A 14,483-nucleotide genomic window follows, 5' to 3' on the forward strand; every position below is an offset into this window, starting at 1 on the left:
TTCTGGCTGGAGATGAAAATGCTGCAGTTGAAAACTTTCCAGAACAACATGTACTTGGATCCATATTAAAGAAAATATTTCTGAGTGTTTAAGCCAAATGACCCAGCAGGGTTGATAGTGTGAGGCATACTTCACAGTTGTATAAATATTTAAAACTGTTTTCCAGCCTATAAAACAAAGTAAATTAGGTTGTTTTTAAAAACGGCATAATGAAATTAACCTGCCCACCTTAACTTGTTGGGGAACCTGACCTAACATCCCAGCCTTCTCTCCTGAAAGGGAATCGCTCAGAAAAAAAGTGTGATGAAGGCTTGCAACTGGGAAAACAAGCTGGTTTGGAGGTTTCATTTTCAAAAGGGATGAGTAGCTTCAGGGTATACTGCCGCAGGTGGTCTGTTTCCAGGTAGCCTGTCTGCCTAAATTGTCACTAGGGGCCCAACCAACTAGATACAATAGCTTTTCATCAGAAACTCCTTTGAACTGGATGCACAATAGACTCAGGGCTCCACTATACAAAGAAGCCTCAGAGAAAGTGTACAGCACCATGGCTGTGCTGTTCTCAATTCTGAGCCGTTGGCCCTAGCCGTTAGGACACCACCAGCCAAGTCCCTCCTCAGGCACAGGGCTGGATGATTTGTAGGTGGTCTTCTCATTCAATCTTCCGAGTCTTCTTTTATCTCCGGTGTTGTTCCTGTCCTTTCCAAAATTTATTCTCTTGCATTTGTTCCTACCTGCATTTTAGCTGTTGCTGTGACCTAGTCTCCCTTGCCTCTGATACTATTGTAATTAACCTAGTTATTAATAGTAGGAAAGGAACCAAGGGAAGGCCAGATATTATAGGCAAATCATTTGGGCAGCTTCATCAGGAATCTACAACCTTACACTCCCCAAGGGGTCCAACCAAGGGGAGATAGATGCGTGCCCAATAATGCTGGGGTAACATAGGGAAGGTGCTTGCTGTCTATCACACCTGAGAACCAATGTCATTGGCCAGAATGGGCAGGGACACTGCAAGGGCGTGAAATTTGGGATATTTAATCCCTTGAACAAAGGAGTTCACTCCCTTGTGCTCTTGGGACTCTTGGGACTTGTGTGACTTTGGGCCTGTGGGACTCCCTTGCATTCGCCCACATGGCCCATGGTCATGTAGATCCCCACACACAATGGACTGATGGACTGCATGCTGCTGTACTGGACCTGCCTGATGCTGTACTGGACCCGTCTTCCACGTGGAAAGGAAACTCTGGACACTGCCTCTGCTTCTAGCTCTACTGAAGGGTGTAATTCAATGGAAATAAAGTTTTCTACATTTCTTATCCTCCCGTGGGGGCCTCCAAAAATGCTCATTCCAGCTGTACCACAGGAACCCCACTCCCACTCGCAGTGGGGAAAGACCACCCACACTTTTCTCTGATAACACCTCTCTCTCCTCATTCACTTATTGCCTTCACACAGACTCCTGAGACAATGACAATAATAGAGTTTGAAAAGAATGTGGTGAATGAATTTATCCTTGCCTCCCCCACCATCCTTCATGTTCTGGCCAAGGAAATGCAAGCAAGAGTTAATAGCTTCTATATAAAACTGGCACCATGGGGTGGTGGAAAGAGCACCCAACCATCTTGAGTTTACCACCATGGCTATCACTAACTCACTGAGAATCTTTAGCCAAGTCAGCTGACTTCTCTGGACCGTGGTTTCCATATCACTCAGGTAAAAGGTTTTGTCATGTAAGGTCCTTTGACTTGAGCATTCTAGAAAAGCTGTGTTCTTCTTTTGTCATATGATGCTCCATTGTGTATACATTCCCTGGACTCTTTTCTGATCCTGAAAATAATTAATTTTGTTTTTGTTCACAGACTGCAGAATGAAAAATGGATGAATGTCAGAGTGGGAGATATCATCAAATTGGAAAATAACCAATTTGTTGCTGTGAGTATTTAGTATTGTTTAAATAATTTACCTTGGGTTGAAACATACTGCAGTATTTACATTTTCAAATTTAGTAAATCTGTACTAATGCACAGTAATTATAGAGGGAATACCATGATGCATTTGTAAGAAGTATCAATTACAAAATGTTTTAAAAGACGTATTGACCCTAGCTGGGTAGGTCAGTTGGTTAGAGCATTGTCCTGATACGCCAAGGTTTCGAGTTTGATCCCCCATCAGGACACATACAAGAATCAACCAACAAATGCATAAATAAGTGGAACAACAAATGGATCTCTCTCTCTTTCTTTCACTTCTATTAATAAAAATATTAAAAGACATATTGATTAATTACTTTCAATGACATGGTAACTCAGATAAGGCTGAATGATTATCACCTTGTCTATCTCCTTTGGGATCATTTAAAGTAGTAGATACAAAAGATTTACAATTGTTTGATTAAATAAGAACTTTTAAAATGCTCCAGAGTACTTTCAAAACAGTTTGTCCTCCCATAAATTGAATATTATCCCTCAATAATGGAAGTAATACTGTTAATTTGCAGTATACTTGAAGAAAAGATAAGCAACAGGAAGAGAAAATGTATGCTCCATCTGAATTATTACAATCAGGAAGTTTCTATTATTGTTTTGAATGATTAAAATCCTATTTATGAGGGTTTGCTTTGTATAGCAAATGAAAGGACTAGAAAGATGAAGTTGACCTAAACTGTCTTCCTGGCAAGAATAGGCTTTGGCTTTCTCTGGACCCATTAGGTATCTCATCTAGTCTTTTCAGCACCTGTCTTGGACATCCTTCCAGAGAGGCCATTTTGTGGTCTAATTGCTCTCTTTGTTATTTTAAGTTTTATAGCTTCAAGTCAGAGTTACTTGTTTCACTCTAATTTCTGTAAATAAATCCTCCTTTAAAAAATATGAGACAGAAGAAAGTTGGGAATTTTCAGAGAAAGATTTGTTTAAACACTTATCTGAGTCATATTGAAGAAGAAGCTTCTTGCTACAGTGTATTGGTGCAACATATGATTTTCTACATAAAAAAGTAAATGGGCAATGTTCTGTTTATAAACAATTACTAATTTGTGGGAGTGAAATATAAGGGCAAGGATTTTTTTTTTAAAACAAAGAGCCTATGTTGTTTATTCTTCTTCTCCCTTCTCTTCTTGTAATCATCTTTTTGTTAATCTCAAATCAATTAATTTACAAAAAACAAAAATAATGATATATCTAGTACATATTATTGCACAACATGCATTTATGGGATATGAAATTTAAATTTTAAACAACAATATTAACTATAATATCATATATTTTTCATGACTTTATTCTGATTTTTGTCTATATTAACATATTTTCCCCTAAGTGTACTCATACCACAGGAGATATTTTTGGACTTCTATTTTTGGACTACAAAAAAAAAAAGAAAAGAAAATATTGTAGATGATAAAGAAGAAATCCATGTGTGAGGATGCCTTAAAAGATAAAGGAAGATCCAAATATGGAGTTCCAATAAATTCTACAAATTTATCTTTCCTCCAGTTTATGGGGCCACTATCCCAATATTTTCACCTTTGTACTTTTGGTCTTTGAACACCAATAAAGCAAAGCAATACAGAGCAAAATGCTTTCTGTTTTTTTGTAGTTTTTATTCCAGTGACTTTATAGTCACCAGAGGAAAGAGTATACATTTTGAAGTCAGAGTTCTGAATTCTAGTTCCAGGTCTGCCCTCTAAGCTCTGAGTGGTCCTGTTATGGTGTGAAATCTCTTGGAGCCTTGGGTTCCTCAGTTAAATGTGTTAACACTCTCACCATGACTTTGTAAAGGCCATGGACTTTTTACAAATTTATTTAGCTCATCTAGTGCTTATGGGGCCAGGTATGACCTTTCCAGATTTCTTATCCATACAATGGGAACAGTAGTACTTTTTTCACAGGATTGTTGAGCAAATAAACTGATGCAATTATGAAAGAGTATTTTGTAGGCCCTTAAAGAATTGTACAGCTTTTAGGTGTTATCATTGCTTGAAGTTTGGCTTCATTTATTTATTAATTCAACAAGCATTACTTATGCCTAATAAACTTATGAGGATAATGTCATTGGCTCTGAGGACTCAGAGAAGTTCAGTGAATTCTTTTCAGGTTTTCTAATTGGAGTATTTGTTTCAGGTTTTCATGGGTCAGGGCCTTGGGCTCTTTTTGTTGTTGTGGAAGGTGGGGGAGGGGCATTGTATTGGAAAATGCTGCTTCATTCTTGGGAGATACAGTTAAGCCTCCTTTGACAGGGCACGGGAAAAGGCACCAATAATTGAGAGAAGAAAGTACAAATGGGGTTATAAGGAAGATGGCTTTGGTTGGAATTAATGACTGTTTGCCTGCCACCCCTCCTCCCCCGTGAGTTCCAGTAATCATTCTTTCCCTGCTCTGAGGAATAAATGGGTTTGCATTATCAAGGCTCTTCATCTATGGATGAGTCACAGAAGTCTGCGGTGGCAGAAGTTATTTTCTGACTTGTCCCAATGTAACCTAAACATACTCACTATAGAGGGAAGGTGTGAAGAGTGTATACCATTCTTGAGCTCAAATTACCCATCTTGATTTTTTTTGGTTTTGTCAATCTTCACTGGAGGATACTTTAAGAGAGCCATGGAAGGGGCTCGGCTGAGTGAGAGGAGAGGGGGAGAGAGAGAGAGAGAAAGAAGAAGGAGGAGGAGGAGGAGGAGGGGAAAAGAGAGACACATCGATTGTCTCCCATGTGAGCCCTGACTGGGCTAAGGATAGAACCTGTAACTCATTCCTTGACTGGGAACCTGACACCCTTCAGTGCACAGGCCAACACTCTAACCACTGAGCAACAGAGGCCAGTGTAACATCCCGTAGGTCCATCCATTTGGTCACAAATGGCAATTTTTCATTTTTTTTATTGCTGAATAATATTCCTTTGTCTATATATACATATTTATATATTTCACATCTTTATCCATTTTTCTATCGATAAACCAGCAATTCTACTTCCGAAAAAACAAAAAATACTAACTTACAAAGCTATATGCATCTCTATGCTCATTGCAGCATTAAGTACAATAGCTAAGATGTGGAAACAAGACCCCTTATTTTAATATAAAATTTGAAACTTGACATAAAATAAACAGCCTCTCAATATAGCAAAATACCAGAATGCTAAAGTTGAATTTTAATGTCATTTCCAAAGCTCAAATGGACAGCCACGTAGGATGGTTTCTCTCTGTGAGAGACCAACTACTGAGTCTGAATGTTTTCCACTGTCTTTTACCACATTTTCTATTCTATCCTGCCCTCTTGCTTAGTCCCTGCTTTATTTTCTCTTTCCTCTTCTTTAAACCCCATCATCCTTTTATTTTTTCCAAATTATTTTTTCATTTTATTTTTCTTTTAACTTTTCTCTCTTTTTAAAATTTCCTTGTCTCTATTATTTTTTCTATTGTTTTCAACTTCCTCCTTCTACTTCACTTGTGTCTTTCCCCATCTTTTTTTTTTTTGCCTGCTCTCTGCTCTTATATTTCCATTTATCTCATTTATTGGGGAAAGTTTTATATTTTCATCAGTAATGATCAAAGCAAGAAAACAGAATTTTATATATTTCTTTCAAAAAAGTAAATGAAATGACTACTTATTTTTATGATATTTCCTGCCCTTGCTTATGTTCTAATGGTCAAGGGTGTGCAAAACAGGAACAGGTAAGTAGAGGGAGGGTTTGATTCCGGGCATATAACAGAAAGGTGGAACAGGATTTCACCTCTCTCACTTTTTCTCTAAGGCTCACCTGGCTCATAGTGGTGGAGAGATGACACAACATAGAAGGCTTTCAACCAGTCTCCTCTTCTCAAATATTCTTTATCCTGATTTTTTAAAATAGGCTGATCTGCTTCTCCTATCAAGTAGTGAGCCATATGGCCTTTGCTATATTGAAACTGCTGAGCTTGATGGGTAAGTTATTAAAGTTAGAATAATTAAGTAGATTGTTTTTTTAAATTTATTTAAGATTAATAGTTTTAAGAACAGGACTTAAATCCTAATCCTATTCTTCATTTTATTTTCTTGGAAGAAATAGGAGTCTAAACTAAGTCCATTTTCTAATTACTTTGCAGATTTTTTGAAAACTCTGTCTTTTCTCCTGAATTTATTCTCTTTCAGTAACAGTAATCCAAACACACATCCTATCTAATAAAAGAGAAACATGGTAATTGGCGTACGACTGCTATCCTTCCCATTGGCTAATCAACGAGATATGCAAATTAACTGACAGCCAAGATGGCGGCCGGCAACCAGGCAGCTTGAAACTAACATGAGGCTTGCTTGCTTCAGTGACGGAGGACTCCAACGTTCCCCGCCTACTTTGTCGGCCTCTGAGCCTGCAGTTTAAGAAACATTGTAACTGTATAGAAGCTAAACAAAACCCCAGAGACCTGCTTTCAACGAGCCCAGGATCTCAGAGCTGGAGTTATACAGTGTTTTGATTATAGAACCGAAACAAACCAGATACCTTCTTTCAGCAACAGAAGCCTCAGAGCTGGAGCCAGAGCTAAAGCTGGCCAAGAATAAAAAGAAAAAAGAAAAAAAGGAGCAGTTGGGAGCTTCAGTTGGCCTGAAAACAGCCCTCAGCCCCTCACCCAGACTGGCCAGGCACCCCAGTGGGGACCCCCACCCTGAAGGGTGTGTGACCAGCTGCAAACAGCCATCATCCCCTCACCCAGGCTGGCCAGGCACCCCAGTGCGGACCCCACCCTGATCCAGGACACCCTTCAGGGCAAACCAGCCAGCACCCACCCGTGCACCAGGCCTCTACCCTATATAGTAAAAGGGTAATATGCCTCCCAGCACCGGGATCAGCAGAGCCGAGAGGCCCGGGATCAGCGTGACAGGGGCCAGCGCCCAAACCCCCTAATTGCCCTGCTGCTCTGTGTGTGAAAGGGGGCAGTGCCCCAACCCCTGGATTGGCCCTACTCTGTGCGTGACAGGGGGTGGTGCCTCAACCTCCCCATCGACCCTGCCTTGAGTGTGACAGGGGACGGTGCCCCCCCCAATCGGCCCTGCTCTGAGCCCTACCAGGGGCTGCACCTAGGGATTGGGCCTGCCCTCTGCCACCCGGAAGCAGGCCTAAGCCAGCAGGTCGTTATCGCCCGAGGGGTCCCAGACTGCGAGAGGGCACAGGCCAGGCTGAGGGACACCCCCCTTCCCCCCGAGTGCACAAATTTTTGTGCACCGGGCCTCTAGTATGTAAATGATATCGCAGAGAGGTTCTTCACTGAAATTCCTCAGAAGGGTTCTTTTTTGGGTTGGTTGGTTTGTTTTTAATTTCAAGTGATTCTCCAAGGAAAAGGAGAGGAGTGGTGGTCAAGATCTGATGAATGAAGGACCAGGAAAGAAGATGACCTTTTGGAACTGGACTGAGTGAAGAAAGGGAAAGAAAAAGAGAAATGGCGTTTGACGCAGCTTTGACATTGAAATTAATTTAGAATTTAGTTATAGACCTTAGAGTAGTTCTGTTTCAGTAGATTCAATTAGTCTGTCTGGCATTAGAACATTTATTGAATGCTTACATTAAAAAAAAACCATATATGTTCTATAGATGGATTTTATAATTTAATCCTGAAGTAGGTACTATATATAAGCCCCATTGTATAGTGAAAATAAAAACCCCACAAAAAACAAGTCTTAGAAAGACTAAGTAATTTGTCCCAAACTTCTAAAGACTGATGATGGGACTCAAACCTGGCAGCCTAACAAAAGAACCCATGGTTTTAATGACTGCCTCCCAAATCGAGAGAAGAATTTATAGCAATAAGCATGCAATTGAAAAGAGAAAAAGTTTCAAATCACTCCCATCTCAAGAACATAGAAAATAGAAAAATAAATCTAAAGCTTGCAGAAGGAAGGAGATGAAAACAAGAGCAGAAGTCAATGAACTTGAAAACAGGAAAATAATAGAAACAATCAATGAAACAAAAAGTTGGTTTTTTGAAAACATCATGAAATTGATAAATCTTTAGCAAGACGGAAAAAGAAAAAAGAGAAGTCACAAATTAATAGTACCATGAATGAACCAGGGAATGTTATGACAGATCCTATAGAAGAATAAGGAAATATTATGCACATAAATTTAACAACATAGATGAAACGAACCAGTTGGTCAAAGAAACAAAACAAAAGAAAACAAAACAAAAAACAACCCACAAACTATAAAAACCAACCCAATATGGAGTAGATATTGAATAGACTTATAATTATTAGGCAAATTGAATTCAAGTGTAAAACATAAAACTATAAAGATTTCAGGGAAAAACATAGGAGCAAAACTTCAAGATCTAGGGTTAGACAGAGTTCTTACACTTGACACAAAATTCATGAGCCATAAAAGGAAAATAAAGTAAACTGGACTTCATCAAATTAAAAGTTTTGCTCTGTAATAGACCCACTTAAGAGGATGAAAAAATAAACTACACACTAGGAGAAAATACTTGCACACCATCTATCTGACAAAGGATTTGTATTTGAATATGTGAAAAATGCTCAAAACTCAATAGTAAAAATACCCCAAACAATTTAATTAGAAAATTGGCAAATGATATGAAGAAACATTGTATCAAAGATGACATACAGATGGCAAATAAGCACATGAGAAGATATTCAACATCACCAGCCATTAGGGAAATTAAAATTAAAACCATAATAAGATATCACCACATACCTATCAGAATGGCTCAAATAAAAAAATAGCAGCAACTCCAAATGCTGGCAAGGATGTAGAGAAATGGGATCACTCACACATTGCTGATGGGAATGTAAAATGCTACACTCACTCTGGAAAACAGTTTGGCAGTTTCTTAAAAAACTAAACATGCAACTGCCATACAACCCAGCAATTTCACTTCTGGGCATTTATCCCAGAAGAAATGAAGACTTACATGAAAACTTGTACACAGATGTTTATGGCAGCTTTATTTTGTCTAGAAACAACTTATATGCTCTTTAACATGTGAACAGTTGAACAAACTATGGCATATCCATATCAGGGGATACTACTGAGTAATAAAACAGGAATAAACTATTAATATATGCAACAACCTAAATGAATCTTCAGAAAATTGTTGAGTGAAAAAAACCACTCCCAAAAGGTCACTACTGTATTATTCTATTTATATACCATTCTTGGAGTGGCAAATTTATAGAAATAGACAACAGATTAGTGGTTGCCAGGAGTTAAAGATGGGTAGGAGGAGACAGGGAAGTGGGTGTGGCTGTAAGGGCAACCTGAGGAGTCCCTGTGTTGATGGAAATGCCCTGTATTTTGACTGTGTCAATGTCAATATCCTGGTTGTGACATAGTTTTGCCAGATTTTATCATTAGGGGAAGCCAAGTAAAGGGCACATAGGGTCTTTCTGTGTTGTTTCACATGCTGAAAATTATTTGGAAGTCCATGAGGATACTGAGGCAGATAAGGAAGAGTATATGGCACGACAATGAAAGGATTAATCTGGAGTCTTGGAAAATATTATTTTTATCATAAGGAGTATGTGTGATTATTTACCCCTTTAGTTTCTCCATCTGAAGGTGGAAATGAGATATTGGAGAGAATCCTGAGGAAGTTACTTAAAATGATGATAAACTTGGATGAATGACACGATGTACTGAGTAGGGTAAGGGAATGAGGACTGTCTGGCCTAGTTGGTGTGAACTGACTGCTTCTAGTATTTGAAAAGTTGTTTAAATGAATGCACACGTTAGTCCTTTAATCTCAGCACCACTATCTCACTCTTGTCGGCCAAGCCCAGCTCAATTTCTGTTTCAATTATGAAGTTATTTATTATCTCAATCTCTACTCACCTCTGCCTCCTAGGAATTAATAGATTTTGACCAATGAGATTACTTTTAAACAAAGTAACTTCAATTATACAGCCAACTTTCCTGCAGAAAACTATTTTGCCAATGGGAATTCCTTGAGTTGGGTTCATATTGTCTTAACATCATTGTGAAACTCATTTATGGGAAGTTTAGACTAAATGCCCTCTCAGGTATCTGCTTCTAGGTTCTCTAAATTCTATTACTTCATGGTTTGACATGTACTTCCAAAAGGTGATATTTGCCTTTTTATCTACCACTTGTTTCCCTCAAGAGGACAATAACCCTCATGGGGCAGCACTGAGTGTCGTGGTATGTATTAAAAAATATTCGTTGACTGAATGAACTCAATACTAAACATTTTCATAAAAGATAGAACTCTGACAGAGAAGCTCCAGTAGAAGAGAATTCTTTGAACTCAGTGCGAAAACTGGCGTGGCAAGCTCTTAAACGTAAGATGTGAGTGACGGTCATGGAGTCTTCACTGCTAGTCATTTCATGAACACCAGAGAGCGGCCATCTGTCTAGCGTATGTGTGGTCCTGCCTGGAAGAAGATGACCAGCTCCCTGTGACTTGCTGAAATCCTGTTTGGTTGTTTGATTTTAGACTTATGGGATTCTTGGCTTGATTTTCCAAGAAAAAGAAAGCTGTATTCCCTTTTCCATTTAAATTTCAGCTACTGTGAAATTAGCCATGACCATTTTTTGTGAGTAAAACTCCTATGTAGATGGACTCTGGAGTGATACTGGCCTCCTTTATTTGGCAATTGTGCTCCCCTCCCTATTGTGTTTTGTAACTCATGCATGATGTCTGAGTAGGTTTGAATGAAACCGTATTTATTATGTCCTCTGTTCTTTCAAATAGCAAAACAGATTACTGTGTTGTTATACAGATGTGCTATGGGTGGAATGCCAATTCTTAGGAGCCAGCAAAGCCCTGTTCACTTTCCTGAGATAGTGTGCGAGATGTGAATAACATTCAAAGGGAGTTTCTTGACTCTCTTGTGTTGGATTTTGCATGGGCTGCACCCACCTGATTGCTTTGTGTAAGATGCTGTTGGGCTGTTCCATATAAAAATTCATGTCATGTTAATTAATTTTACAGGGAAACAAACCTTAAAGTTCGTCATGCACTATCAGTTACCTCAGAACTTGGAGAAGATATTGGGAGACTTGCAAAGTTTGATGGTGAGTCTTTAAAGTAGAAAAACAAAAATCTCAAAATCAAAAAGCTTTTGTAACAAAAATAGTAACAAGCTAATGACCTGAAATCCAATTTATGGTTTGTTTGTTTTTTATTTGGTGAAAGGACATAAAATTCTCTAGGCACCAGAGCCTGTAATCTCTTCTCACTCTAAAGAGTAAAAGTGTTTACCGAGGGAGAATGACTTTATTAGCTCATCATTCATTTCATTCTTGTATCCTCTCCTCTAGATTGTGTTCCCTCTAGTCCCACAATACCCTTACTTGCCTTGCCTTGGCCTCTCTGGCACTCTCTATAAACTTTCTGAGGATAAATACAGACCATACTTTTTTTCCTGGCTCTAGGTCTAACCATCCCTTCCTTCTCTGACATCATAACAAACACCAAATGCTAGACAGAAAACTTCGTGAAGATAGTAATCATGCCTCATATGTTTCTGTATCTTTCCTAGTGCCTGGCATATTGTTTTAAAGATTGGAAGTGTATAGAAAGAATATTATGATTTATTAATCATTTGGTCAATGGTTGCTCTTTATCTAGACCATGGTTTTATCACCATCTTCACACCATTCAACCCAGGCCGCTGCTCCTTGGCATGGATTCTCCCCTGCCTGTTCTATTCCAGCTATGTCTTCTTGTTTTCTGTTAAAGCTGTCACAGAAAAACAAAATCCTTCAAGAATCCAAGGAAAGAGCCATTAATAATAGAACATTAAGCACCATGACAAGCTGTGGAATCTTTGGGGCCTTTCTATTACCTCTCAATGGTCTCTTGCTTTACACATTTGTGTTTCTGGCATTGAATATCAATATTTACATACAGATTGGTTTTATTTGTTAACTAGAGGCCCAATGTATGAGACTCATACACTTGGGGGGAGGGATCCCTCAGCCCAGCCTGTGCCCTCTTGCAGTCTGGGAGCCCTTGGGGGATGTCTGATGGGGAGCAGGCCTAAGCCGGCAGTGGGACATCCTTAGCGCTGCTGCAGAGGTGGGAGAGGCTCCTGCTGCCACTGCTGCTGCGCTCGCCAGCCGTGAACCATGAGCCTGGCTTCTGGCTGAGCAGTGCTCCCCCTGTGGGAATGCACTGACCATCAGGGGGCAGCTCCTGCATTGAATGTCTGCCCCCTGGTGGTCATTGCTCATTATAGCAACCCGTCTTTCCGCTGTTTGGTTGATTTGCATATTACCCTTTTATTATATAGGATGAATATTTATAAGTTTGAGACTGTCTTCCAAAATGTTTTCTTTGGAGTCCACTAAAGGAAAATGTGGACAAGGGTCTTAACATGATCCCATGAATTAAAGAGCAAGTAAATTTACATTATAAAGTTTCTCTAATGCACAGCTTGGAATTTATATTATCTATGCTTTGCATTTACTTGTAAACTTCCATCTGGATTTTGTTGATATTTTAATCTCTCTTAAAAGAGTGCTATTATATTAAATGTTTATAGAAAAAAAATATTCCTCCAGTTTGAGATTTAAGTCAGGGAAGAGCCAGGAAACTTTGAATGGCCCAAGAAATATTTTGATTAGTTTAAAACAAATTACACATTTTCTAATAAGTAATTTTTTCAATGAAATTTTACTGTTATGTGAATCCAAGAAAAAGTAATTTGTGTCCATGAATTAAAATGCTTGCTTAAAATACCTCATAGAATATTTATGGAGTCCTAAAAGGGCAACCTAAATATAATTTACCATTATGTACTCCTTTCCTGCTGGAATCATACCTTCGTACCTCTGTCAATCTATGAGGAGGTAAAAATTCATGATTTATTAGTTTTCTTTACCATTAAAAAGCAGAAGATGATTGTTATAATTATCCAGTTCACTTTGTTTCATAAATATTGGCACAGAAAGCCTACACTATGATTCAGTTACAAACAACCTTGAAATCTTAGTGGCATAAACAGTAAAAATTTATTTCTTGCTCATGTTATGTTCTGATACAGGTATGGTGGCATTCTCCATCTTGTAGCCATGGTGCCTAGACTAATGGCCTTTAAGATCAACACATCAGAGAAAGGATAAGATAAAAGAAACAAACTAATCTTTACTTCTTTCTCTCACATTTCATTGGCCAGCATGGACCTGCCCTAACTGCAAGGGAGCCTGGGAAATAACAAGTATGAATAGTTATTGACTGCTAACTGTCTGTACTATGCTCTTCAAGAACTCTGACCACAGATCTATACTAATAAAAGGATAATATGCTAATTAGACCGGGAGACTTCCCAGACGTCCTTCTGGACAAAGCCATGGTGGTGGAGCCGAGGCAGAGGCAGGTTAAGGGTGATCAGGCCAGCAGGGGCGGGGGCAGTTGGGGGCGAGCAGGCTGGCGGGGCGGGGGCAGTTGGGGCTAAGCAGGCCAGCAGGGGGGCAATTGGGGGTGACCAGGCCGACAGGGTGCAGTTAGGGGTGATCAGGCCAGAAGGGGGGCAGTTGGGGGCAATCCAGCCAGCAGGCAGAGTGGTTAGGAGCGATCAGGCAGTCAGGCAGGTGAGCAGTTAGGAGCCTGTTGTCCTGGATTGCGAGAGGGATGTTCGACTGCTGGTTTAGGACAATTGGCAGTCAGACATCCCCCGAGAGGGTCCCAGATTGGAGAGGGTGCAAGCCAGGCTGAGGGTCACCCCCTCTGTGCATGAATTTCGTGCACCAGGCCACTGGTAGTGTACAAAAGGCAGGCTGGATTACATAGATTTCTTACTTGGAAGCATAAAAATGAGCTCCAAGAATCATCCTTCTTTTTTTTTTTTTTAGAATTTTTATTTATTGATTTGAGAGAGAGAGAAAGAGAGAGAAAGGGAGGGAGAGAGAGAAAAACATCAATTTGTTGTTCCACTTATTTACCCATTCATTGGTTGATTCCCCTATGTGCCCCAACTATGTAGTGGGATGATGCTCTAATCAACTGAGCTATCTGGCCAGGGCCAAGAATCCTCCCTCTTAACATGAGTCTTTGTCTCTCAATAACCCGTCCTACTTGACTTTTGCTCATAGCACTTATCACCATCTGATGTACTCTATAGCTTACTTATTTTCTAAGTTATTATTTATTGTCCATCTGCACCTGCTGCAATGTAAGCTGCACAGAGATCTTTATTTTGCTCACTGATATATGTCTGGCTCCTAGAACAATATCTAGCATATAGTAGATGCTCAATAAAAACTTGGCCAGAGTGTGGGGGCCAGGATCAGTATCAGGCCTCAGAAAGACATGGGCGATAAAGGGAGGGACTGGGAATAGACTGTGAAACATGGGGCCTTGAAGGGCAAAGCTAGAGTGCTGGGTGTCCTCCTCCAGCGGGCAGCTGGCTCGGGAAGAGGGATCATCTGGTATAGTGGTTTTATAATGCTTTTACATCAAAATTCTTTCTTCAAACCCCCAAATTTAAACCAATATAGTGGTGTTGCTCAGGCTGAAGTAAGAAAACACTTCCTCATCTAAC

The 14,483-nt window shown here is 39.6% G+C and overlaps 1 protein-coding gene across 8 annotated transcripts in view; it reads left to right on the plus strand.

The window, feature by feature from the left end:
* The window catches only part of ATP8B4 (ATPase phospholipid transporting 8B4 (putative)), a 213,537-nt gene that overhangs the window by 93,300 nt on the left and 105,754 nt on the right, over positions 1-14,483 (plus strand). For all 8 annotated transcript variants that reach the window (XM_059701901.1, XM_059701877.1, XM_059701884.1 and 5 more), the window contains 3 exons: positions 1,860-1,932; positions 5,842-5,912; positions 10,931-11,013. In XM_059701901.1, the coding sequence (XP_059557884.1) occupies positions 1,860-1,932; positions 5,842-5,912; positions 10,931-11,013 (227 nt within the window). The remainder of the gene's footprint in view (positions 1-1,859; positions 1,933-5,841; positions 5,913-10,930; positions 11,014-14,483) is intronic.

The sequence above is a fragment of the Myotis daubentonii genome, chromosome 1 (genome assembly GCF_963259705.1).
Source record: "Myotis daubentonii chromosome 1, mMyoDau2.1, whole genome shotgun sequence".
Taxonomy (NCBI): Eukaryota; Metazoa; Chordata; class Mammalia; order Chiroptera; family Vespertilionidae; genus Myotis; species Myotis daubentonii.